The 25666-nt window shown below is 39.9% G+C and overlaps 1 protein-coding gene across 1 annotated transcript in view; it reads right to left on the bottom strand.

Moving 5' to 3' along the window:
• Nucleotides 1-24910, bottom strand: part of LOC150083581 (acyl-CoA desaturase-like) — a 50773-nt gene extending 25863 nt beyond the window's left edge. Inside the window, exons 1-3 of the mRNA XM_090378530.1 lie at nucleotides 24892-24910; nucleotides 20937-21079; nucleotides 19914-20042 (exon numbers count right to left, since the gene is read on the bottom strand). Of these exons, the coding sequence (XP_090234656.1) occupies nucleotides 19914-20042; nucleotides 20937-21079; nucleotides 24892-24910 (291 nt within the window). The remainder of the gene's footprint in view (nucleotides 1-19913; nucleotides 20043-20936; nucleotides 21080-24891) is intronic.
• Nucleotides 24911-25666: the final 756 nt, after the last annotated feature.

Genomic DNA, 25666 nt, shown 5'->3' with positions numbered 1-25666 from the left:
CTGGTTGATAGGGAGTTCAGATATTTCAGAGTCATCTCCAAGACATTTGTCACATGCGAACCCTCTCAAGTAATTCAAGTTGCAAGTTATTCTGTGATATGACCGATTTCGGGTCTTCAAATCACTTGGACGGGAACAGTATAAACAATTCTCTCTTTTAAGAGGGAGGATTTCCCTAGGGAACCTGGTAGTGCGATGCTTTGTGGCTCGATCAAGGTTGACGCATTGTCAGATTTGGGGCGTTTGCTTGATTCAGATGATACCACAGATGATACCACATCAGCTTGAGCAGAAGAAGAAGAGGAATTCATTGGTGGACGAATCATTCTATAAAGTTTAGTTGTTTGGAAGCCAAAATAAGAGAGAATATACAAAATAAATTAATTAACAAGATTACTTACTTCAACTGAAGTGGAATTATGCATGATTATTCCAGCTATCTGGAAGTTAATTGGACTGAGGAAAGGTATGGTCTGGATCTGAACGAAATGATGGAACAGTGCTCTTTGTCTGATTAGTAAATCCCCTGTATAAGAGTGTATATATATATATGTACGACGTCACTTCAGAAAATGGCTTTTGTGACTTCATTAAAAAAACCAACAAACAGGTTTTCCATTGTTTTATTAAATGTTATTTAATGAGCTGCTATTGAATAACATTCCGCAGTAAGAATGTTTTGAAACAAGTTGGAATGTGTTCCTCCTAAACTTCTTTACGAAGACCATGACAAAAATAGCCAAAATGATTTCTAGATAAAGTTTTTTCCTTCTCATACTTGTATGTAAGAGATTCATTTAAGAAAAGGCTCATTAAATAAATCTGGTACAAAGTATCTCTTCCATTAGAAAAAGGAAAAACTCAATGCCTGTCGCTATTTAAGATTTCAAAATACCCACATAGTGATTGATGCTAGGGGGGGGGGAGAAGATGCTTGTTGGCATTCCGTTTAAATTTTGACAGCCTGTAATTGTCTCAAATACACGTGAGGGAAATTTGTTCAAGGAAACAGAAAGTCTGTTTTCACTCGGACAGAGAGTGGATGTGTAAGATGGAAATCTTACATGTACATAAGTATAGGGTGTATGTGTATATACACGAAGACTAAAGAAAAGACTTTAAGAATTAATAAAGAAATTAAATTCAAATATTGCATGGAAATGGAATTGTAAATAAGTCTATTCTTGGAAAAAAAGAACAATCGCGACGAAGTAGATTGCTATAAGTGGAGGCAACAAGGGATGATAAACTACAGGGGAGGGGGTTAGACAGCTTATATGGGTAGGTTTAGAAGAGAGAGAGAACTTAGTAAAAGTAATATAGAAAAACAAAGTCCGTGATGAGGGAGATTTTCAGAATAAATGAACGGTCATGGTTGTTAAGGAGACAGCCAGGAATACAAGTTTGGTAGTGAGAGGGAAGGGGGACGGCACGGTTTAAGTGCACCTGCATGAATTCCAAAGATGGTCAATGCAACAGGCATAACTAATGGAAGTAAGCAGAGAGGGGATTACTGCAAGAGCTTTCTAGAACTTGAGAACATTGTACTGTCCTGAACTATGGAAGTTGCACTGTCCAATTGGAATGAATCCAAGGAAGGGGTACAAGGGCCGGTGACCGTATAAGGAGGAAGTTGCTGAGAATTGGGGGAAGTGATTGGCCAGAGAAAAAAGTTGAGAGGAACAAAGAAAAAAGGAAGGAATAAGCATTAGAATGAAGCAAGGGAGAGCTCGAGAAATTCTGAACAAGAGAAGCCAAACCCGTAACCACGCCGCAACTACTAGAAAGATCGTAAGTCAAAGGAGCCTATAAGGGAGGACCTTGACGAGGGAACGAAAGAGGTATCCTAAAGACATCGAAAGTAAGTCCGTTCTTTCATGGTTTATTGAAACGAAAATTAGGGGTAAAGACTGGTGGACCTTTCCGTTTCTGAATGTGAAATCTTGTAAAAAATAATGGTAAAGAGTGAGATAGTGGAATGTGTAAGCCCCCCTTTTGAACTGAAGGCATTGGATAGTTAAGGAATAGTATTCTGTATCATTATTAGAGGAGTTTAGGGACAATGAGAAAGCTGTGTCACCCTAGAAATAAACTGTATAAGAATAATGAATAGAGATGTATAGATTCTAAAGTACCAATCAATAAGTATAAGTGATTGGGTCACTAGAATCATAATCTAGAAATTGTAAGGCTATTAGGGCCATATATGCGTGCACTAGTGAAATTGATAGTATTCTGAGGTGTAGTGAATTTGATTTGAGAGGTTTGTGTTCTAGATTCTTAAGTCTGCGTAGTAGGTCTAAATAATGTATAATTGTAAAGGTAATATAAATATTAACCAAATGTGTAAGTAAGCTAGATGAAGGATGAACCATCTGTGGCGATAATTTTATTCCAGGACAGAAGGTATAGAACGAATTGTATGTAAATTGTTTATATGTCTGTTCCATGTTATATGATACTATTTTTGAAAGGGAAAATTAAATCTGTGTTTTGTTTCGATTACCATGTCCATGGTGGAGCCTTTTTACTCAAAGAGAACAACACACAGCACGAAACCTATGGTGATACCAACTTAACTGGTGAACAAGAAAGAAAAAACTTAGAAACTGGAAACTTCTGATTTAAGTACGCAGTCAGCTTATACATTAAGTGGCCAAAAAAAATTTCTAATTTTTTATTTAATATTTAGAAGGGCCACCTTTTGCTAGAATCACAGCCCGTAAAATCGTGGTATGGATTCCACTAGGTGTATGAGGGGCGTCTGGCTCCAGATTACACCATTCTTCTATTTCCATATGACGACATTTGTCAACTGTATATTGTGGTCGGTAGAGAACGGCAAAGTCGAAGATCCAAAGAATTAGGGGACCAGGATAGAGATTGGAAATCTTCGGAATGATCCGCGAACCATTCTGATACAATTTTTGCACGGTGGACAGTTGTGTTGTCCTCTTGGAAGACTTCACCGCAACCTGGATAAAAATGATGTTTCAGGTTTAAGTTAGTTCGATAGAACAGAAGGATGTTCATTGGAAGTAAAAACGATCTTCTAACAGTGTGATCTGAACACTCCATACGAACGAAACTTACCCCCTTCCAACTCCTGTGGCTCGAGTAGTGGACACGAGACAATCTGGATTCAAGGCTTCATGAAGTTCACGCCACACTTTCACCCTATCACTGGTGCAAAAAAGTAAAATCGAGACTCGTCAACCACTTGATACTTTTTCCACTGTTCCAGAGTCCAATCTTGGCATTGGCAGCACCACTCTAGTGGAATTGCCCTCGCGGTTTGCACAACTGGTATAATCACTGTCGTCCCTATACCGGGTTGAAAGGCCTTGAGTTTAAATCCCGTCAATGATGCGAGGTATTTTTATTGGCCTTTTTCCCAACATGACTGAGTAAGTCAGTCTCAGGCCACAGTAGCATGATTTTTTCTTCCAAAAAATTGGGCTTTTCGTCCAGCAAACATCAAATCGACCACAGAAACACGCAAGTTACAAACATAATATAAATAAATAAATAAATTTTCTGTTTATACTCCGGGACGACCAAACGGTCAGAGGAGCTCACAAGATAGACAGAATACAAGAAACAGCACCGTATTCAGTAGTCACGGGCTTGAACCCCGGTCACTCAAGGCACGTGTACTTATGCACCCGTGCCCCTAACCACTAGGCTACGGCGGCCATATTGCGCCATATATATATGGCCTAAGTTGCTGATGTGCCTAAAACCGTACAATCACCGACTCCAATCACACAGAAGGCAGTGGTTTTCATCCAGGCACATAACTATTGTCCTATATTCTTCAACTCCTGCCACATATTCGATTGGAAATGGACCTTTCTTTGCCTAAATTAGATTTTTTCAATAATTTGCTGCACAAAACTGGAACACCCCTGTGACGCACAATTCGCAGCCTTGTTCTTAGAGTACTGACTTCCTTTCGCATTTCATAATTTTCGAGCTGCATTTTCTTTTCAGTTAACCTCACACGGGGGAACAGAATGGCTGTCTCCAGTGTCAGCATGTAACACCATGCTGTCAAGAAGAAGGAATTAGCATGGAATCTGCAAGTATAATTCCTATAGGAGCACAAGCCCCATTGGGGCACCACCAACAGCTGCAAATCAAATTTGGTGTGGCCTGTCCACAACACAATATGTTCAATATACCTACACCCATGCAGCGCTCCGAATAGATACACCGCACACTTTTTCTGGTTTTGTTTTTATTTACTAGTCACAGTTCAGGCATGCCGACATATACATCTAACTTGCAGCTACAGCAAGTAATTTGTCCACACATTTTTTTCCCACGTACATTCAACCGACCTGAGGATAAATATGATTTGTATCCAAAAAGACAACCCCCTTTAATCACAAGCATGTCAGCGGTCTTCAAATGAAATAATCAGTAAAAAAACTTCTCGACCTAGCACAAGCCAGCACTAAACAGAACAGAAGATAATTTTCAATACCAAATGACAGTCCAGAACCAAGTTTTCTATTGCCAAGTCCACAAGTCCTTCAAATAGCCCTAGCCATCAAAGCAAGTCTCTTTTTAAAAACCAATGCCGAAAATCTTTGCAAAGCCACAAAGTTCTTGACGTCCTGTACAGGTATCTTGACGGTATCATAGGTTACGTTATGAACAACACTAATTCAGGTCTCTCCTCCTCGTACTCTGGACCCGAAAGCAGAACATGGCTCCAGTTCTCGCTGTCACCACAGAAACACAAGGGATTTGTTTCCATCCCCAGTTTAAATAACTAATCCCGTAACGAGCCATGACCCGTTATGATAAAAGAGGTGGTCATCAATGGGTAAAACCACTGCATCGCCTTTTTATTTTGCATCCTCTATAAACTGTCGTTTTATTGCTCCAGTTTCACTCTTAGTCCATCTTCTCTACCATAAAACGGATGATTGTGCCCATAAGTTCTGTTTTTCTAATTTATAGTCAACTTCAGAGTTGCTTTCAATATCCATGATCCTGCATGACAAGCCCTTCTTGAGGTTATATACCATTCCTCTGTAGTGTATATATAAGTAGAGAGGGATCTGTCCAGATATAACTTGAAGAGCACTAGTAAAAGTGGTTCGGCAACCTATAGGTCGCCAATATCATAACTCTTTGAAGGGAAAGTAGTTTGGCCTTGATCTTAACATGCGTCACTCTAGTGAACCAAACTCCTGATGCATAAGATACGACGGGCAGAAAGATAGTTTTATAATACAATACTAGTGTTTTAGGCTGTAGACCCCATTCATCTCCATTCATATGGGGAGGACAGCGATGCTACCAACTGCGCTACCCACAAGGGTCTTACTGATTTGTGCAGTCCCTAGTCGCAATCGGTATGGCCAGTTTCAAATTAACATTCTATGGTAATCGGGTTTGTCTGCGTGTCCATTTTATAGGTAATTTACGGTTGTATCAAGTTGTGCCTTCATCTGCCAGCTGCCACTAGGAAGAGTGGCTGTCATCATGGTAGCATTATTATTTTAGTGTGCATGTAAGATTGTATTATTGAGGGCCTTTTTCATGTTTAATCTTATATGAAATACAGTACTGTCTGAGCAGTCTGCGTGTTTTGTAATAAGTTTTCTTAGTAAAGAATACATGTGCGTGTCCTCTTGGGAAAGGTTAAATTTTACTGATTGGTGTGCTTCTTTGATCGTCATATTGTGGAAATTTATATAGCACGTGAGTCCAGTCCTGACTGTCTCCCCAGGAACAGTAGAGGTCAACGGCCAGGGCAAGACAGTGAAGCTTGGCCTTTAAGGAGCCGTTCCCTATCAGAATAAAAGTGATAAACAGTCAAGGGGAAAACCACGATGGAGGCTTGGGACAGATCAGCGATATCAGTGGCAGGAATTTCTGGTTACCTCCCTCCTTAGTGGTTTTGCTTCCAACTAGTTTGGTATTGATGAGTCAGCAGTGTGGCAATACGTTTCCTTTCTTGGGTTATTGGATTGTCTACATTGAGGACTATTCCCATGAATATTCGTATTTTTAGGCCCCAATTAGATCTACTGATCCAGGCAATTATATCTGCGTGATTTCTGACTTTTTTGGATAGATAGTTTAGATTTGGGAAGAAGAAGATTAACATATTGTCAAACACAGTTCTCTGGTACTTTAATTCCTGTACTGTTTTTATAGATATGTTATTAACTCTGATGATTGAAGACCTTCTCAGATTACCCTTTTAGAAAAATGGCTTTAGTTTAGAGCAAGGTCTACAAAGGCAGCTTTATAAATTGGATAGAGAAATTCATCTGGTCCAGAAATATGGACCCAGCACAGATCTTCAAGGACAGCCTTTTGTTACTGTGCGCTCGATTTCTTGAAATCTGTTGCACACGGTGACCTTTCTAACTGCAAGACAGTTCTGAGGCTGTTCTTAATACAGATTGATTCGTACTTTTTTATTTGTACGTATTTATTACTTTATTTTGTTACTCATTTATTCATTTATCTTTTTTTGGGGCTCTGATGCATTTAATGACTTAGGTGTCCTATTTCGATCTGACCTTCATCCCTCTTCCCATGTTGATCATGTCATATCTCAGACTTTCAAATTTCTTGGATTAATTTAGCGTTCTTCCCCGATTTTGAAGAGGGACAAAATAATAATACTTCTAATATACCAACAGCTTCAAGGCTTCCAATAGAAATACAAAAAAATACCACCCTCGCATTTCTCTGTAACCTCATTGATTCGGCCCAATAACTGGGACTTCTTTTGACACGATTTTCTTATTCCGTTCCTTTTCTATAGTTTAAAGTAGATATTCTTGGCGTTCACTGTATAATTAGCAGCATTTTCTTAATTAAAACTTTCAAGAATGTTCCACTTCCAGAAATAATTGACATTTACAGCCCTATTAAACTCAAAGTCAACTACCTGCATCTACTTCCTTTTAAAGCAATTTGTTTCGATATCTTCCTCTCCTCTTCCTCTTCCTCTATAGAGGAAGTGAGAATTTTTGTTCACTCGACCGGAAGATCTCAGTTTGATATAATTATAATAATCCGTTCTGATAGCTTTGCCAATTTCTTCGTCCGGTAAGAAAGAAAGATTATATTATATTATATATATGTATATATATGTATATATAATTATAATATTATAGATTAGTTATTAAAATTATTAAAGTTCACACGGGATGAAAATCCTACACCATCAGCTTGAGATTGGCAAGTTACAGAGCCGATTGAAGAAGTATTTGGAAAAATCTCCACTCAACGAGACTCAAACTTTGACTGAATGAATCTCAAACGAGATTCATTCAGTGTCTTACGCGAATGCGCAATGAAGATCATTGCGCATTCGCGTAAGACACTCACCAATAAGCAAATGGCAATTTATGTGAAGTTGGGCCGCCAAGGTAACTGGAATCAACGGTTATTAATTCTTTGCAGGGCAGTTTTGATCAATGCAAATATTGTAAACATCAGAGGGTTAACTAGGATATGGTTGATGAATCCTGGACGTAAGTGCGATTCGACTTGGTTTCAGAATAAGTGAATTTGTAAAAGTATCATCACAATTGCTATGAACCCTAGGAATGATCAGGCTGGCCAACGCTAACTATATAAAAATCACTGGCTAAGAGAACAAACAAAAAAAAAAAAAAAGTGACCCAGAACACTGTTAAATCATCAATATGGAGATTCCAGAAGATTGTAACAACACCCGCCTAATATCTCATCGGGACTATATCCCACAGGTCTTGTCAAGGATTCCCCAAGGTGTTGCAGGATGTCCTGTGGTAGTTCTACGCATTCTTTGCATAATGTTTCTAGGAATGCACGCATATTGTCAGGAGGATGGTTGTAGCATCGAATGTCCTTTTCAAGTAGGTCCCAAACATGCTCAATGGTTGAGATCGAATTCACACCTTGAATTCTGTACGCAGAATTCAAGGTGTGGCCTGACCATTGCCTTATACATGGGGATAAGCACCTCCTTATCCCTGCTCGCAAAATTCCTGTATATCATTGAGAACACTACATGACAACATCTCTGAAGTGACAAAAGAACCATCTGGTTTTGGCAGAGGTGGGAATAGAGATGGACAAAAGTTGCTGTCAATGCTTTGGCAAGAGACCAGAATACTAGGCTACCATTTGGACAAGAAGCAAGGTTTCTACCCTTAGCCTGTTCGAAATCCAGTTTGAACTGATTAATAACTGCTTTATAATTGTTGCGAGCTTTGTTGGAGGGAGAAAATGAAACAGGATATTTCGATGTAAGCCAATTGCGATATGTTCAACAGCCGATTTCATCCGTATAAGAATAATTTCACTGACCCGATCTGAGCAAACTTTGACATCAGAATATTTGACACAGTAATCGGAGCAAAGAAAAGAAATCTCGCAGATCATCCCATTTGCCATTCTTGTAATGCCAAACAACACGAGTTTGAGAATGGCCACACAAGAAAGGCTCCATTGGAGAAATGAGTTATCATTGTTGTAGCGAGGTTTTAAGAGCATCAGCGACTAAGGCCATATTACTCCGAGTACGTTGTCTGTAAATTGCGTGGGTTCTGAGGTGGATTTTCTGTCTGTTGGACGAAAAACCCGAGTTTCCGAGAGGAAAAACAATGCTACCCTCTCCTGAGACCGATTAACTCAACCACGTTGCGAAAAAGGACCATACATATTCCTCTCATCTACAGGACTCGAACCCAAGTCTTTTCCACATAGTGTGAGGAGGACGGCGATTCTACCAACTGTGCTACCCATGAGAGCACATGGAGATTGAAACTGAAATCACGTATATTTGTGAAATGAACGAGGAAGAGTTTGGGAGGTTTGGATTTTTTTCGCAGATCCGTTTCTTCTATTAGTTTAGCAATTCATGATTTATTTAGTAGTAAGAAAAGGTTGAGAGGACATGATGTATGAAGTAATGAAATGTTGGGATATGGCAAGAACATACCCAGCTCCTTGGCATAAGGTGGCCTCGTCAATTTCCCCTCATGCACGCTACTCGGACTCCCTACAGTCACTATCTGGCAGAATAGAGGCAGCAAGATTATACACTAGCTGATCCGGAAGGCTTCTAGAGAGTTACCAATAGGCTCGGTTTGGTGTACAGACTAGCAGCCGGTCTGCGAACACCGTTTTAGAGCTGTATCCTTGAAATTTAAGGAAGATTGGATCCTAAAGAATCATAACCTCAAAAGACAACGCCCTATTGCATGATGGAAGAGATGGGGAGGATTTACAAGAGCTTTGATCTGGAGACTAAACATGGGTTCCACCACTTCAAGCCTCCATTAAGCAACGTATTTCAACGGTTGATGAGAGTTGAAATACTACCTTGCTCCATTAAGCAAGGTGGTATTTCAACGGTTGATGAGAGTCATCGACCAACTAGAATTGTCTGCTAACACAGAGGGCGGCATTCCCCCCTGTAGTGTGGATGTCACACCTCGTCTCCTGATGTCACTCCTGCTTACGTTGGTTAGCACCTGGGTGTCACCTCCAGTAAGTAAATGCCGTACGTCAGGACCTGCACATGTGGATTATACAAAGGTTACTAACCGTCCCACGTGAAGGTGAATGCAGATGTTTTGCGTCACAGACCGATCGGACTTCGCCGAAAATAAGGTCCACTTGACTAATTGTGTCACCCGAATTCAGTTCCATCAGCGTTTTAGACTCTCAGATAGCAAGCCCATTTTGATATACCCGAGAGAATGTCTGTGACAGCCTCAAGGATTATTATGACAGTATCCGTCACAAGTTAGATACAGGATATAAGGTTGACGTTGTTTATTTGCACTTTAACAAGAGGCTTACTTGGTTCCACATGAGATTATCATATAAAATGGAACACATTGGAATCATGGGAAAGATCTATAATGATTTTTAGGATGGGAACATGGAGGCAGGGCTGGTTTTCAGAATGGGCTATTATTATAAGTGGAAATCGTCGTGAATTGGAAATGGGTCCAGTCCTGTTTCTGATTTTCTTGATTGACCTTGGGACATAGGGTGCGATGTCAAATTTTCAGATAAAGTAAAGATTGGCAGAGTGATTAATGACCAGTGTCAAACAGCGCTACTTCAGGACTTGGATAGGCTTCAGGGATGGTCAGATGAGTGGAAACTTATTTGACCATCTCCGAAGCATTTTTCAATGTTGCAAACTCTGACTCCTATACTTAGAAAATATCAGTCCCAAAGTAAAATACACTTGGAAGGGCCGAATTAAAAATGATAGAGGAAGAAAGCGATTTGGGACTTCTCTATGCAGTGCAGACTAGAATTTTCCCGGTTTGTTTTCGATGATTTATGAACTATTTTCTTGCAGAGAATGGAAGGCTATAATTCCACTAAAAGCACAAGCATCGTGTTTATTATTACACCAATATTACTACTAACAATATAATTAATATTATCATTAACTAATTAAAACGAATCTTAATTACAGCAATCTTAAGCAATTTTCTAACCTCATGCTGCCCTCAGAAAACAGGTTTTTTTATGGACCACCCTGTATGTAAAGATTTTCTTCTTATTATTATTATTATCGTCTTCAATCGATATGATTTTTAAAATAACATTTAATGGAAATTAAAATTGAAAATGAAATTTCATTGTTTAAATCAGTAAAAGATTATTTTATAAATAAGGATTTCTGAATTCCTTCATTTACTAAATATCATCTCTAACGTCAGTCATTAAAATAATTTTAAGAGAAAGAATCTTTCTATGGTCTGTTTTGCTGGATGAAAAACCCTGGTGTTGGACTGGGAAATGCATCCCTAACCCGAGCTGTACTAGCTCAGATGACGTTTAACTCAAACACCTTACAAAAGACAAACCTTAGCACAAATTGATTAGAATTTTCTACGTTTTGGGACTACATCCAACAACAAACCAGTTGTGGCTGAACTACCTCACAAATCGCGTTGCTCAATACATACAGCGTCTTACAGTACGCGTATTTCTTGAATTACAAGTTAGGCAGGTTCTTTCTAATAAATTTGTTTGCTGGTCTACAGTTTCCAGTTAGTGGTGGCCCCTTTTTGGACAGGGATAGTTTCAAGACTCATAAATAGCTCAAGAGGAGGTCTTAACTTGTAGGGATTTATTGGGATTGCTAAGTTCCTCATAACAGTGGAAGAATGCAATCAAGTCCCGAAGAGGAGGAGAGGTCCACTGTAAGACAATTTATGACCTTCCAGATGGCGGCTGTTACTTACAAAGAAAAGAAAGATAAGATAGTGTTCTCAGCGTGTAATCCTGGGTAAAGACGAAGAGATTTGGAGAACAGCGGATTTAAAGAGAGCCAAAGAAAAATGTTTATTATTTTGTGACGTCATCTGTTCTAGTACATCCATTCTATCAAAATATCCGCCCTCATTTTCTACTGGATTCTTTCGAAAGCCCTCAAAGTGTATTTCTACGTAGTTGATGCAATAATGAATACAGGTAATATGATTAAGATGGAGGGTGCTGATTAATCATTTACCTTTTCTTTGAATTTCCTGAATTCCAGGATCATATCTAGTTGAGTTGCGTCAACTATAATCAATCCTTTATATATATAAAATTAAAAACAAACTCCATCAGGTCCTTTCCTTTTCCTTCATGGTGGGTCCACTCACGATGACAGGGATGGCCACAATGTTTTGGCTAATAGTGTACCCACGGGAACAAAGACTCTGGGGTATGAGAGAATAAACAAGTCTATTATAGTGCATTTTGCTTCGTGTTTGATTTGTATCTATTAAAAGAAAGGCTCCAACCTTTCCAGAATTGAGTGAAAACGAGAAGGGTCCCACATAAGGTAAATATGTACAGTACCTTAAATTCGTATGTATTCTATAAACTAAAATACCTCTTGGAGTTTATCAAAACCTTTGGAAAAATTTTGGAAGCTTAGCTCAGGAATGATTAAAATAATCAGAGAGAAATGGGGAAAAAAAGTTGTTCAGTAAAGAATTAATTAAAATATGGACACTTTTCTTGATAAAGAAAATACTGGAAGAAATAATGACCATTTTCTTCCTTATTTAATATACACACACTGGCCAAAATAATATGAACCTCTATTCAGTATCGAATCAGGCCACCTGTTTCGAATAACGGCGCGGTATGGATTCTATAGAGTGTTTGGTAAGGATTTGGTTTGGTTTGTAACCATTCTTGAAGCAAAATTTCGCCCAACTGCGGCAGAATTGAAGAAAGAGGACCTCGTTGCTGAATAGCTCTTTCCAACATATTCCACACATTCTCAATATGATTGAGATCAGGCGAATATGGGGACCAGGGAAGATGGTGGAAATCCGTGTTATATTCTCCGAACCATTCCTGCATGATGCGCTGTTGCATTGTCATCCATCATGTGGCCACCAACTTCTGGATAAAAGTGTAACACTGCAGGCTGCAGTAGATCTGATTCAAAATTTCACATTCGACCTTCAACCAGTATTAACGGATCTAGTCCATTTCAACAAAACGTTCCCCCATACCATGATACCACCTCTAGATGATTGAGTTGTCTTAACGAGGCAAACAGGGTCCATCGCATGTGAGGTTCTCGCCACACTCTCTGTCTACCGTCAGAGCAAAACAAAGTGTATCGTGATTCGTGTGACCACATGACTTTGTTCCATTGTCCAATAATGACGTTCTCGGCACCATTACAAGAGGATTTTTCTGTTTTTCTCTGGAACACGTGGCTTCCGAATATGCATGCGCTTGCCAACACCCAATTTCTTTAATTCCCTGAGCATAGCACTGTTCAAATCTGGACTTGGTTGAATTCAGATGTTATTTTCTCAGCACTGGATGTCCTATTTTCCGTACAGTCCTCCTAGGAGTACGATGGCTTCGCTTTTGAAGTATTGTTTTTTTGCCCCATTTAGACCTTTGAGATGTGAAAGAACCGCCTTGCTTTCCACTCATTAAAATCCTTTCAGATGGATGCTTTTGAGAAACCATTTGTGTCTTTCGTTTCTCGAATCTTGGCTCGTGCTAAATGTGAACCCACGATAAGACCTTTTTCAAAGTCTGACAGATCATGCGTCTTCCTCAATTTAGGTTTCGAATTGCTGCAGTCTTAGAGCCTGTGAAGTCTTTATACTCAACGAGGGAACACGTCACACGGGTTTCGATGCATTTATTTGCATTTTCTTCTGTCAGCGATTGTCTTAATAAAAAGGATCGTATTTTTTTTGGCAGTGTGCATGAAGCTGTTTACATTAATGTTATTTACAACGGCTGATCATTTAATTCGCAGAATGGCAGTGCCACCGTACAACCACTCAAATTTCGTCCAGCTGCCAGTAGATGGTGCAAGTGTATGTCCAAGCATAGCTGACACAGTTACAAGTTCTGGCATGTCATGTGGTAGGTGCAAAGTGACCTTAATTTTTCTGTAATGTGGTCTGTTTTGTGAGCGGCATAATGAAAAATCTGAAGACTGAGCAACGTTTTGACATACTCTTTGGTGTTCGACATGGTTTCAGTGGTTCCGACACTTTAAGAGAAATGATAGAGGTTTGGTACAGAAGCACTAAAAGAAGGTCTAGAATATGTAGTCTGGACAACCGAGGACCTTCACCACTTCCACAGATTCTGGACGAGGACAAGAGAATCGTACTATGTCAGCTAAGCAGAAGCATGTGAATCTAATACAGCTGGGCACCCCTAACTTAAGGCCACTTGGCAACTATCAGACAACAGAATTTGCAACTGTGTCAGTTTATTCTTGGACATACACTCGCTTGTCATCTACTAGCAGTTCATCAAGCGTTTGTTGTTGTACAGTGGCGCTACCATACCTCGATTTAAAATGATCAACCTGTGTACATACTCGTATGTTTAGCCAAAATGACAGATTACTGAGCATACGAGTCCTTTCCGGTTCCTTGGCATAGTACGGATCGCTGCCTCCATTTAAGTGGTTCATTCGTATTCATTCTGGACCTAAACAAACCCTCGTTACTCTTATCATACCACTCCCTGAGCTTTGCCAACCAAGATTTCCTTCTTTTCACTCGGCTTCTTTTTACATTGATCTTGCCTTGGATTATCATTTGCAACATCCTGTATTTGCCATTCCTCATCATATGTCCAAAACATTTTAATTTCCTCTCCTTAATGGTGTTGGTTATTTCTGTCTTTTTCTTCATCCATCTAATGTCACATCATTCTTTATCTTATCAGTCCATGACACTCTTTAGTGGGAGCAACTGCACAGAAGGGGGCCGGCCATATTAACATCAGTTATACAGCTAGATATTCCCACTAATACCCAGTTATTACCATCACGACACACCAAAGGTCCTCCACTGTCTCCCCGTATAATAAAGGCGAAAACACAAACCCGTATTCATTTAGTATGTACTCTGTGGATTGCAAATACAACTAAGGCCATGAGGCGTCTGTATATTGTGTCCGTTAATTTCCTCGCATTATTGACAGGATACGTCGAACACCAGCCAGTCTCGATAGACTCGTGACACCATAGAACGGGATCCTTGACCATGTTAGCTGTTGCACGTGTTGCCCCACAATCATTCCATGTCTGAAGTCGAAGATATTTCGACGCCCACCCATTGTTCCTCGCAGACACCGAAATATTGATCACCACGCCTTGAATAATGATGGCTCATTATTCAAGAGAGCTGTGTGTAGGTCGCCATTGGCGATTCATGTAGCTTGAGGACCACTTAATCCTGCCCAGGTTATCATGTACCTGCTATTGGCGAGAAGGTAGTCAAGTCCTGTAGAGTCCAGGAGTAGTAGGCCATTCCAGGAAGATGCATTTGATGAAGTGTCTGTGGACTCAATATAGCCGAAGCAGCTTTTGCGCCACAAAACTAGAAAGAACAACAAGTGTCTGTGGCCGGTTCCGATCTTAAGGAGGCCAATTATGTCAGGAAAGATGAGGTCCAAGGGATGGAAATCAGGAGTCTGAAGTCTAGTCAGGTTGGCTAGTTAGGTTAGGAAAGGTGTAGTAGTTTTCTTCTGTGATGTATAAGTGTTCATTTCCTTGAAGGATGTCTTGTATACTGGATGCTGCTGAGGTCCTCATATCGTTGTCAGGTATATACCAGATGGTTCCAGTCTTCTATTTCACCACTTGCGCAGTAGGGCAGTAAAGTGTATTCGTGTCTAATGGCCCCAGGGGTTTCCCCCAGACCAACCGTTCTATGTAGTAAAGTAGAACTAAAAACATAAAAAAGTGATCTCTCTTAATTAGTATTAAGAAATATTTTCTATGAGAAAAATTGATACGCGTTCTTAGTGAACAGTGAAACGTTACATACAAAACAATAAAACAAATTTAACCTTTTTAATTCCAGAGCATTTTACGAACACGATTTGAGACAGAGATGGACTGAACTTAATTTTATCTTTGTGTCTGTCACATGAAAAAAGAACAATTTGTAATGGAGGACATTAAGCGAAGTATAAAGGATTTAATAATGACACTTTTCCACGGGAAGTGATAATTGGTATGTAAATGAAAAGCGGTACAACTGGACTCTGTTATTATGTGGCAAATGATGCAAGGAAGCAAGATTAAAAAAACAAAGCAACAGAAAAAGTATACCTCATCTGACCTTTGACAATATGTCCAATTCTTCCTTAGATTTATTCAAATTACTCACTTGCACAACATCAGATAGTAGTTTGCTCCCACAATCAGTTACTCTCTGGCTGAAAGGAAATTTTCGCACATCTGTCAGATAGCCAGCTTCCTTTTTCAATTAAAAAAGAGGTTCCCTTGTGAGAGTGTGTGTGTTTTATCAGAGAAAGAGTTAGAATACCATCATACGTTTATTCCATCCATTTAAGGACCTGAACAATTCAGTAACGTCTCCTCAGAAGGGCTTAGTTTGCATGCCCTACAATTTTGAGAACCAAAATCTGTCGTGGTAGGAGCACCCCTACTAATCTAATTGCTCTTCTCTGCATCCGTTTCAAGAGATCCATGTCTTTCTTAAAATGAGGCTTCTGGACCTCTTTGCGAGTACTTTAATATGTTGCCTAACTATTGTCTTATACAATGCGATTATCACCTCCTTGTCCCTGCTGGAAATTCCTGTATATCATTGACAGAAGTCCCATGAGCTGTTCTAGTAGCCTGTCTGCACTGCTCAGAGAACTTCATGTCGTTCTGTACGATTACCCAGGTCTCTTTCTTTCTCCATCACCTCGAGTGTGGTACCACCTAATTGGTACGTTATTCTCGTCTTACTGATTCCCTCATGCACCAATAATTTATCGAATTTTTCCATGAATTTATTCAAATTACCACTCGCACAAAAGCAGATGGAACTTCGGTCCAACAATCAACCACGCATCCTCATATGTTTTGTTTATATCTCCTCAAGGGTGTAGTCTGAGCAAGAGGAAGAATCACATCGGCATTCAGCTTGTGCTCAATCCATTCAAAGCTTTAAACAAAGTTTTAGATTTTAAAGTTTAAAATTAAAAAAATATATATTATGTTATTTTGTTGAATATATAAATCAACGCAAAATTCCTATTTAATTATCAGAGATAATTTTAGTGCGTATGGGCTTGTTTCTTCCCATAATGGTACACAGGTGCCATCTAGCGCCAGAACTCCGTATCATCATTCATATTGTCAGCGCGTCTGCTAAGTTTTAGGTAAAAAATAAATGGGGCGTAAAAAGAGAAGAAACAGAAGCACAGACAACAATAAAGGAACAAAAATAATTATAATATTAACAATACTTGAGAAGTATATTACGTGGAAATTACTATTAAGTACGCTTAATAAAGACATTGTATCTACTAACGGTTTTTGAGAATGGAGTAGGTCTTCGATGAAAACTAACAAATGGGATAAATTCAGAGAATCTTTGGCCTTAGATTTTGGATCTGATACCAGTAACGAATTGAATATGTTGCTCGTGTTCAAAATCTATTGTAAGACCAACTACTTACTCTTCCAAGAGAAAACAGAACAGGACTTCTCCTGTACCTTGGTGATCCAGAATTAGATACCTCGAGAAGACAAGTAAAATCGGCAAGCAGTGATTGGCAAACAGAGATATTGGTCTGAGTTGGAAGTGGCAACTTACAAATCAATTTAACAAAGAAAACCGCAAATTTTATTTTAATGCTACTGTGGACCATAAATTTTGTTCTTGGGAGGCTCTGATTTCTGAATGTGGTAATTCGGATCCATGGAGTTTATTTTATAGACCGTCAAGAAATAAATTAATTTGTCAAGATGTTTATGACGCTGTCCTGATTAATAATAATCTGACTTCGTCAGACTGGACTGCCACAATTACAACTATTATGGACAAATTGTTTCCAAATGATGACACACCCCTTTCCAAATGGGACCTGCCTCCGTCCCCGCAAAAAAAGTTCATATTGTTGGGACCCGCATCCTCCTGGGTACCCGTACTCGCGAATTCGGTTAGTATCTCCAGAGGATCCTGGCTCACCTTCTGGCATCACTAGGTGGATCAGAGTCTCTTTTGAGACAGTACGTGTTTTACTGAGACTGGCCAACCTTCACGTGGTGTGGACGAGTACCCAGAATCATCTGTCCAGGTGACAGATGCTTCTGGGTAGCCAAGCGGCCAGACACAACAACAGAAAATGCAGACCACTCATACAAACCTACACCAAACACATTTTTGGCCCTTTCAGAGTGATTTCGTTCTTCACAGTGACACGAGGCGCAGTTAAACAGACGTTCTAGATGCTAACCATTACATATCCACATGTCCATGTGAGGTTACTAACAGTCCCATCATCGTGGAGGTCCATTCAGGGAACAAAGGGATGTAGGGTGCTGTGTCAAATTTTCAAATCAAGTTAAGATTGGCAACTCTGTACCCAAAAGACTAATTTTGCAAAGACCAAAATGGCTGCCATATGAACAGCTGTAGATTTTAAGTTAATATACACTATCAAGTATGTTTCTTTACTTATGAATCACCTACCTAAAGATTTTCTTTTTATTATTATTATATAAGAAGAAGGTATTTATGTACAGCGTGGTCCATGAGTAAAGAAACATGCTCAAAGTTTGTTTTGTTTGATTTTAAGAGATAGCTTCTTGAACTATTCCAAGAATCTTTCTATGGTGGGTGTATGTTTTGTTGGATGAAAAACCCATGTACTGAGAGGGGGAGAGGAAGAATGCGTCCTCTAATCCGAGTTGTCCAAGCTCAGATGGCGTTTAACCCACAGAAACAACTTACAAAAGAGAAACCTTAGGACCTCGTTGCCGAATAGCTCTCTCCAGCATATCCTACACATTCTCAATGGGATTGAGATCAGTTGAATTTGAGGACCAGGGAAGATTATGGAAATCTGTGTGATGTTTTCACAACCATTCTGGCACGATGCGCTGTTGCATTGCCATCCATAAAGTGACCACAATCTTCGGGATAAAAGTGTAACATTGCAGGGTGCAGTAGACCCGATTCAAAATTCAGGTACTCCCTAGATGACATTAGAACAGAACAGACAACAGAACATTCCCCATACCATGATACCACCATCTCCAGATGATTGAGTTGTCTTAACAAGGCAAATAGGGTCCATCGAGTGTGAGTTTCTCGCCACGCTCTCTGCCTACCATCAGTGCAGAACGAAGTGTATCGTAATTCGTGGGACCACATGACTTTGTTCCATTGTCCAATAACGACTTTCTCGGACCACTACAAGAAGAGTTTCTGTTTTAATCTGAAACAAGCGATTTCCGAATAGGCACGCGCCTGCCAATACTAAATTTCTTCAATTTCCTGCTCATGATACGGGTTCAAATGGGGCAGTTCTGGACTTGGTTGAATTAAGATGTTATTTGCTGTACACTGGATGTCCTATTTTCTGTTCAGTCCTCCTGGGAGTACGATGGCTTTGCTCTTGAAGTATCGTTTTTCTGCTTTTTAGATGTGGAACAACCGCTTGTTTCCAGTCATTAAAAACCTTTGAGATGGATGCTTTTGAGAAACCAGTTGTGTCTATCGTTTCTCGAATCTTGGCTCCTGATAAATGTGCACCCACGTAAAAGACCTTTTTCAAAGACTGATAGATCATGCGTCTTCCCCAGTTTGGCTTCGGATTGTTGCAGTCGAAAAGCCTGTGGAGTCGTTATGCTCAAAGAGGCAACACATCATCATCCCACGTCATACGGGTTTCTACGCATCTACTTCCATTTTCTTCTGTCAGTGATTGTCTTAATTAAAAGGATCGTGTTTTTTTTGGTCAGTGTGTGTGTGAAGCTATTTACATTAATGGTATTTAGAACGGCTGATCATTTAATTCGGAGAATGGCAGTGCCACCGTACAACCACCCAAGTTTCGGCAAGCTGCCGGCAGTGGTGCATGTGTATGTCCAAGCATAGCTGACACAGATGCAAGTTGTGGCATGTCATCTGGTAGGTGCAAATTAACCTTTATTTTTCTGTAACTGTGGTCTGTTTTGTGAGCTGCATAATGGAAAATTTTAAGACTGAGCAATCTTTTGACATGCGCTTTGGTATTCGACATGGTTTAGATGGTACCGAATCCGTAAGAAAAATGAGGGAGGTTTGGAACAGGGGCCAAATTTCTTAGTAGCCAATGATCACCAGGAGACCCGATTTGTCGACTCCTTAATATGATAAGCTGTCTTGTAGAACGTTATTAAAATCATCTCTGGTTTTAGTGTTTTTGTTCAAGCATTATAAGATTTCCTTAATAAGGATAGACTGAAAAATTGAATGAAAGAAAGGTGCAAACATAAAGTTAAGCAATGAGTAGAATTAAACAGAGGCAAACAAAGGTGCTTTATTTAACATTTTAGTTAATTAAGTGACATTTCTCTCTTTTGTTTATCGATCAAAATTTGTTGTGTTTAGAATCCAGTCCATGTGGGCACGAACCTTTGTAAATACAGTAGGGACAAGAGCACATAGGGGGCCGAATATATTACTCTTAGTTATATAGCTGGATATTCCCACTAATATCCAGTTACCATCAACACGACACACCAAAGGTCCTCCACTGTCTCCCTGAAATAAAATATCAGCAATTATACACTATATGAAATAAGTAAAGGAACTACATTTCTTAATCAAGTTATTTTTGAAATATCTGTTATTACTTTCGTCTAATAAAGACGAAGCCGATATTCACTTAAGGCATTTAATACTCTGTGGATTGCAAATTGAAATTTCAGATGCCAAAGTTCGTGGGGAACTAATGTGATTGGCAGTATTGTGTATAAGGAGTTCAGAAATGTATCTACAGGATAAGAAATACACTGAGTTGACTTTGCATTATTAACACCTATTCACTCTCACGTGGGATCCACCTTTTGCTCTTCAGATAACCCGTATACGTTGGTATGATTCCACAGGTGTTGAGGGATGTCCTTTGGTATTACGAACCCTGTTGAATCCGTTGCACAGTGTCCAAAGTCATTGTTCGACGTTGAACAACCATCCAGTCCGGGTAGACTCGTGACACCACAGAACGAAACAATTGACCATGTCAGCTGTTGAACGTGTTGCCCCACAATCATTCCATGCCTGAAGTCGACAATGTTTCGACGCCCACCCATTCTTCCTCGCAGACACTCGAATATTGATCACCACATCTGCAAACTACGATCTTATATCAGCCATTCCCGACTTGGAGCTGTCACCAGCATCACAAAGCAGCCCATTCCTACACAAGGGGAGTGTTGCCAATGCAAAGCGAACTCAGTATATGTTTCACAAATTTCATTAAGCGAAAATAGAATAAATCCACTTGAAAATAATTTTGAAAATTAAATATTAGGGTTTTAAGAACTAGCTTTACAAATTTAAAGAACCTATGAAACTTGTCAAAGAAAGCTTTACCAGAGTAAATTGTAAAGCAAATGTTAAAAAACCACGATAAAACACGAAAAAGATTCTTACACTGCACGGGCCGTCTTTGTTTACATTTGTAGCGCAAACCATTTGGTCTTCTAAAAATCTGGAAACTGCGTCATTGTGGTTGCAGACGGATTCTTCTTCGATGACCATGGCTACTTGCTTCAATCGATTATCGGAGCCACTGCCTGTAAACAAGGGAACGATCAGAGATTATTTTACTACAAACTAGAAAATTGTTTTATAATTATATAACTTATGCTAATGTACACCAAGTGGACACATTTTTTGTAAGAGGCGGCTCGTAGCCTGATGTTTTAGGATCCGGCCCTTACCGCTTACTACCCAGAAGCATCAGCCACCTAGAGAGATGATTCTAGGTACAACTTCCCAGATATTGACTGGAACTTGTGGGTTGGTCACTCACACACCAGTCAGACTTTTGTGGATTTATTGGATGATTGTTTTCTGCAGCAGCATGTTCGAGAGGCAACCAGAGAAAGTAATACTCTTGATCTGGTTATCAGCAGTGATCATTCTTGTATTAAGAATTTGCAGATAAAGGAACCACTAGGTGGCAGTGATCACAGTGTGCTGAAGTGGGATTTACTCAAAGAGGTAACTACCGTCAGGGGTAAAGGAAAGGGTTTTTGCTTCCGTAAAGGGGAGTACAGTGGTCTCAGACAGTTTTTAAATTCTGTACAGTGGGATCAACTGACGATGTTACAAACAGTAAATTCTAAGTGGGAAGCATTCAAAGAACTTATCTTGGAAGCTACGAGGCTTTTCATACCAACTAAGAAATATTGTTCAAGGTTTAGGCCTAAATGGTTATCAAATGAACTAATGAGACTCGTGACAGAGAAGAAAAATGCATGGGATGCATATAAATTATCAGGCGACGCAGAAGCCTGTGGCAGATATAAGCTAGTCTGTAATCAGGTCACAAAGGAGGTTCGGCAGGCGAAGGCGGATTACGAGAAATCCTTGGCAAAAGATGCTAAGAAAAACAGCAAGGATTTCTTTACTTATATAAACTCTAAAAGGAAGGGGATGAATCTGATTGGTCCACTTGACATCGATGGTTCGACTGTTGATGATCCTGCTCAGATAGCAAACAAACTGAATGAGTATTTTGCATCTACATTCACACGTGAGGAATTATTAAGCTTTGAAAATGGCAGAAGGTTATCAAATTGTAGCAGGATACTTAATGATTTTGTAATAACTGAGAGCAAAGTGGAGGAGAAATTGTTGAAGTTAAACATAAGAAAGGCACCTGGGGTGGTTGGGATCTATCCGGTTATTTTAAAGGAGGCGGCAAAGCAACTAAGCAAACCCTTAGCCATAATTATGAGAGCATCCTTGGACTCAGGGGAGGTACCCACGGACTTGAGATGTGGAAATGTATCCCCAATTCACAAAGGGGGATCGAAGAGTGACACGAGTAATTACAGACCAGTTAGTTTAACTTCTGTTCCGGGTAAAATAATGGAGTCGCTGGTTAAAGATGCATTGCAGGATCATCTAGACAAGACTGCAGCAATAATTCAGACACAGCATGGGTTTGTTAAGGGAAAAACTTGTCTGACAAAATTGATTGGATATTATGATGTGGTTACAAAGGAACTGGATGCAAAAAATAATTTTGATATCATATACTTCGATTTCAGGAAAGCTTTTGACACTGTTGCGCATGGAAGACTACTGTACAAATTGGAGCAGAATGGTATTAAGGGTAAGTTGCTACAATGGATAAAAGGATGGTTAAGTGGGAGAAGACAGAGGGTGGTAATCAATGGGTGCTGCTCTTCGTGGACTAATGTTATTAGTGGAGTCCCACAGGGTTCGGTGTTGGGTCCACTGTTGTTTTGTATATTTATCAATGATATTGATGAAGGTATATCAGGCTTAATGTCGAAGTTTGCAGATGACACGAAGGTTGGCAGGGTTGTTAATGACAGTAATGGCAGTGTGCTACTGCAACAGGATCTAGATAATTTGGGCAGATGGGCTAAGAAGTGGCAACTGAAGTTTAACCTTGACAAATGCAAAGTACTGCATATGGGTAGAAGTAACCCCAGAGAAACGTACCAACTGTGTGGTACTACACTTAAGGTGGTAGAAAATGAAAAAGACCTGGGAGTAATTGTGCAGTCAGATATGAAGTTTTCTGAGCAATGTAGACAGGCTGCTAGGGCAGGTCATGGGGTTTTGTCAATGATATATAGGAATTTTGCTAGCAGGGAAAAGGAGGTGATTGTCCCTCTGTATAAGGCAATGGTCAGGCCACGCCTTGAGTACTGCGTACAGGTCTGGAGGCCTCATTTTAGGAAAGATGTAGATTTGCTTGAGCGTGTACAGAGAAGAGCAACACGATTGGTGAGGGGAATGAAGGGATCCTCTTACCAAGAGAGGCTTAAGTTCTGCAAATTGCAGTGGCTGGAGACTAGGCACCTGCGCGGTGATCTGATTGAGGTCTATAAGGCCTTGAATGGGTTGAGCACGCTGAATTCTGATGGGATCCTCCCACTTGTTCAGAATACGAACCTACGGGGACATAAGTTCAAATTAAGAAAGGATAGATGTAGAATAGATGTGCGGAAATTTGCCTTTAGCCAGCGGGTGGTTAATTGCTGGAACAAACTTCCATCTGGCGTTGTGGAAGTTGATAGGTTAAATAAATTTAAGGAGGAACTGGACAGGCATTTGGAGGAATGGTGTGATTTTTTTTTTTTTTTTTTTGGCTGATGCTGCATAAGCTCCTACACTGGCTTTCTTGCATCAAGTGCCACTACTACTACTACTACTACTACAAAGGAAGGCCTTATTGAGGTTATCAACGGTCTTCCCAACAAGTCCATCACTGGCCCGGATGGATGACCTGTTTTTAGGATTAAATTATGCAGTGTATATATGATCGATCGACCTCCTACTTGATGCATATAACTCCATCCTCGAAACAGGAACTTACCCTACCACCTGGAATACATATTGTTTCTCCCGTCCCAAAAAAGTCTAACCCAAAATCGCCTAACGATTACAGACCAATTGCTGTAGACCTTGCTCAAAATCGTAGAAAAGTTCTACTCCCAGCTCTTACACATCACATGATTGGCCATAAACCTTTACAATGGGCGACCCACGATCACCAACCTCATGGACACTTTTTTTCCGAATTGAATATACCTTAAGCAGCAAAGAGCATCTCTGGCCACATTTTGGTTCACCTTAAGAAACTCCTACAGTCAAGGACCCTATGCATCAGAAATCAGAACCATCATCACCGGATTCTCTGCTCCAAAGGGTTCCCCAAAGGGGGTGTTCTCTCTGCCGCCCTCTTCGTCGCATCTTTAGAACCCTTCCTCTCAAACTATGCTAACTTTACCACGTAAGCTGATGATTTAAAGTTCTTCATCGTTACAAAATGTCCCCAGTCTCTCCATTTATCACTGTGAGCTCCAACTGACAGTTACATGAACTGGAAATTTGCCTTCATGCGATTGGTCTCTCCATTAAGAAAGAGAAAACCGCACAGCTCTCTATTACGAAGAAGAAAAATATAAACGATGTGAACATCATTATAGCGAACTCCCCAGTTAAAAAAGTCACCCAACATAAGGATTTGGGTGTCACCTGGGACAAAGACTTTAATGCCACTCGAATGAAAACATTTCCGGGTTTATGGGCAGTGAAACAGGAAATTTCCAACTTTCACATAATCCGCACCTTATCATCAATAACATTCTTCGATGCATAATCCCAATTCCTTTGTATGCCTCAACTATATAGTAAGATAAGGGTCCTCTGCACCCTTATCTTACCAAACCAGGTTCTTATATCTGGAATACAGAATTTTTAAATGGTTAAATGAGATCGCAGGTCTAACACCTACAATCTCAAAATCTGTTCTGGTCACCAATCTTAATATGCTTCCTTGGAAGTATCTCTAGAAACCTTATTACCTTCTCTGAGCTCTATCCGGAAAAACTGAACTCACCTGATATCTGGGATATCATTGCCAGACCATCAGATCGAAATAGATGCCAGACCAATGCACCCTTTCCCCTATACAGATGTAAGCTGCATAGGATGTCCTCCCTGGGCAATATGTTTCCACTTAACTCCATCGAAATATTTAATAGGTTATCCATAGACGCTGAGAAGCTGTGCAAGGACAAAAGCTAGAGAACTTCAATTCTTGCAGATATGTATGAGCCCAAGAAATTAAGTCTGTCAACACGCCACCAGCGCTCTGTTCGAAGAGTAAACGAGATCGTCCTGCTATTAAAATCGTCAGACCATCTACAAATGGCAACACCTTACAATAAGGAAACATGGGAACCAACCAATTCTGTAAAAGTAGATTCCGAATAAGGGGTCCCAAAACAGAGCCTTGAGGATCTCCCCCACACCTGTTTTTGTAGTTCAAAGTGCTTCGACTTTACTAGCCCATGTCGTTTTGAAAAGTAACTGTTGAAACTCATATAATTCCTTGGAACAGTTAGCGTTTCTTAACGGATCCATCGCTGCCTCCCACCAAACTGCATCAAATGCCCCTTCGAAATCAACGTAGATTGTTAATCCATATTTGGATGTAGAATTCTCAACATGAGTTTGAAACGCCACTAGCCAATCTTCACAGGGTTCCCCAGCAATAAACCAAATGCCAAAAATAGGAAACCTTTTTGCATTGAGGCTCCTGCTAAACGTGCTCCAACACGTTTATTATTCCATTTGAAAAATTAATTTGCATATCATAATTAATTATCTGT

This window comes from Mastigoproctus giganteus, chromosome 7 (genome assembly GCF_048544385.1).
Source record: "Mastigoproctus giganteus isolate SK-2022 chromosome 7, ASM4854438v1, whole genome shotgun sequence".
NCBI classification, from domain to species: domain Eukaryota; kingdom Metazoa; phylum Arthropoda; class Arachnida; order Uropygi; family Thelyphonidae; genus Mastigoproctus; species Mastigoproctus giganteus.
This window is presented reverse-complemented; position numbering and strand designations above follow the sequence as displayed.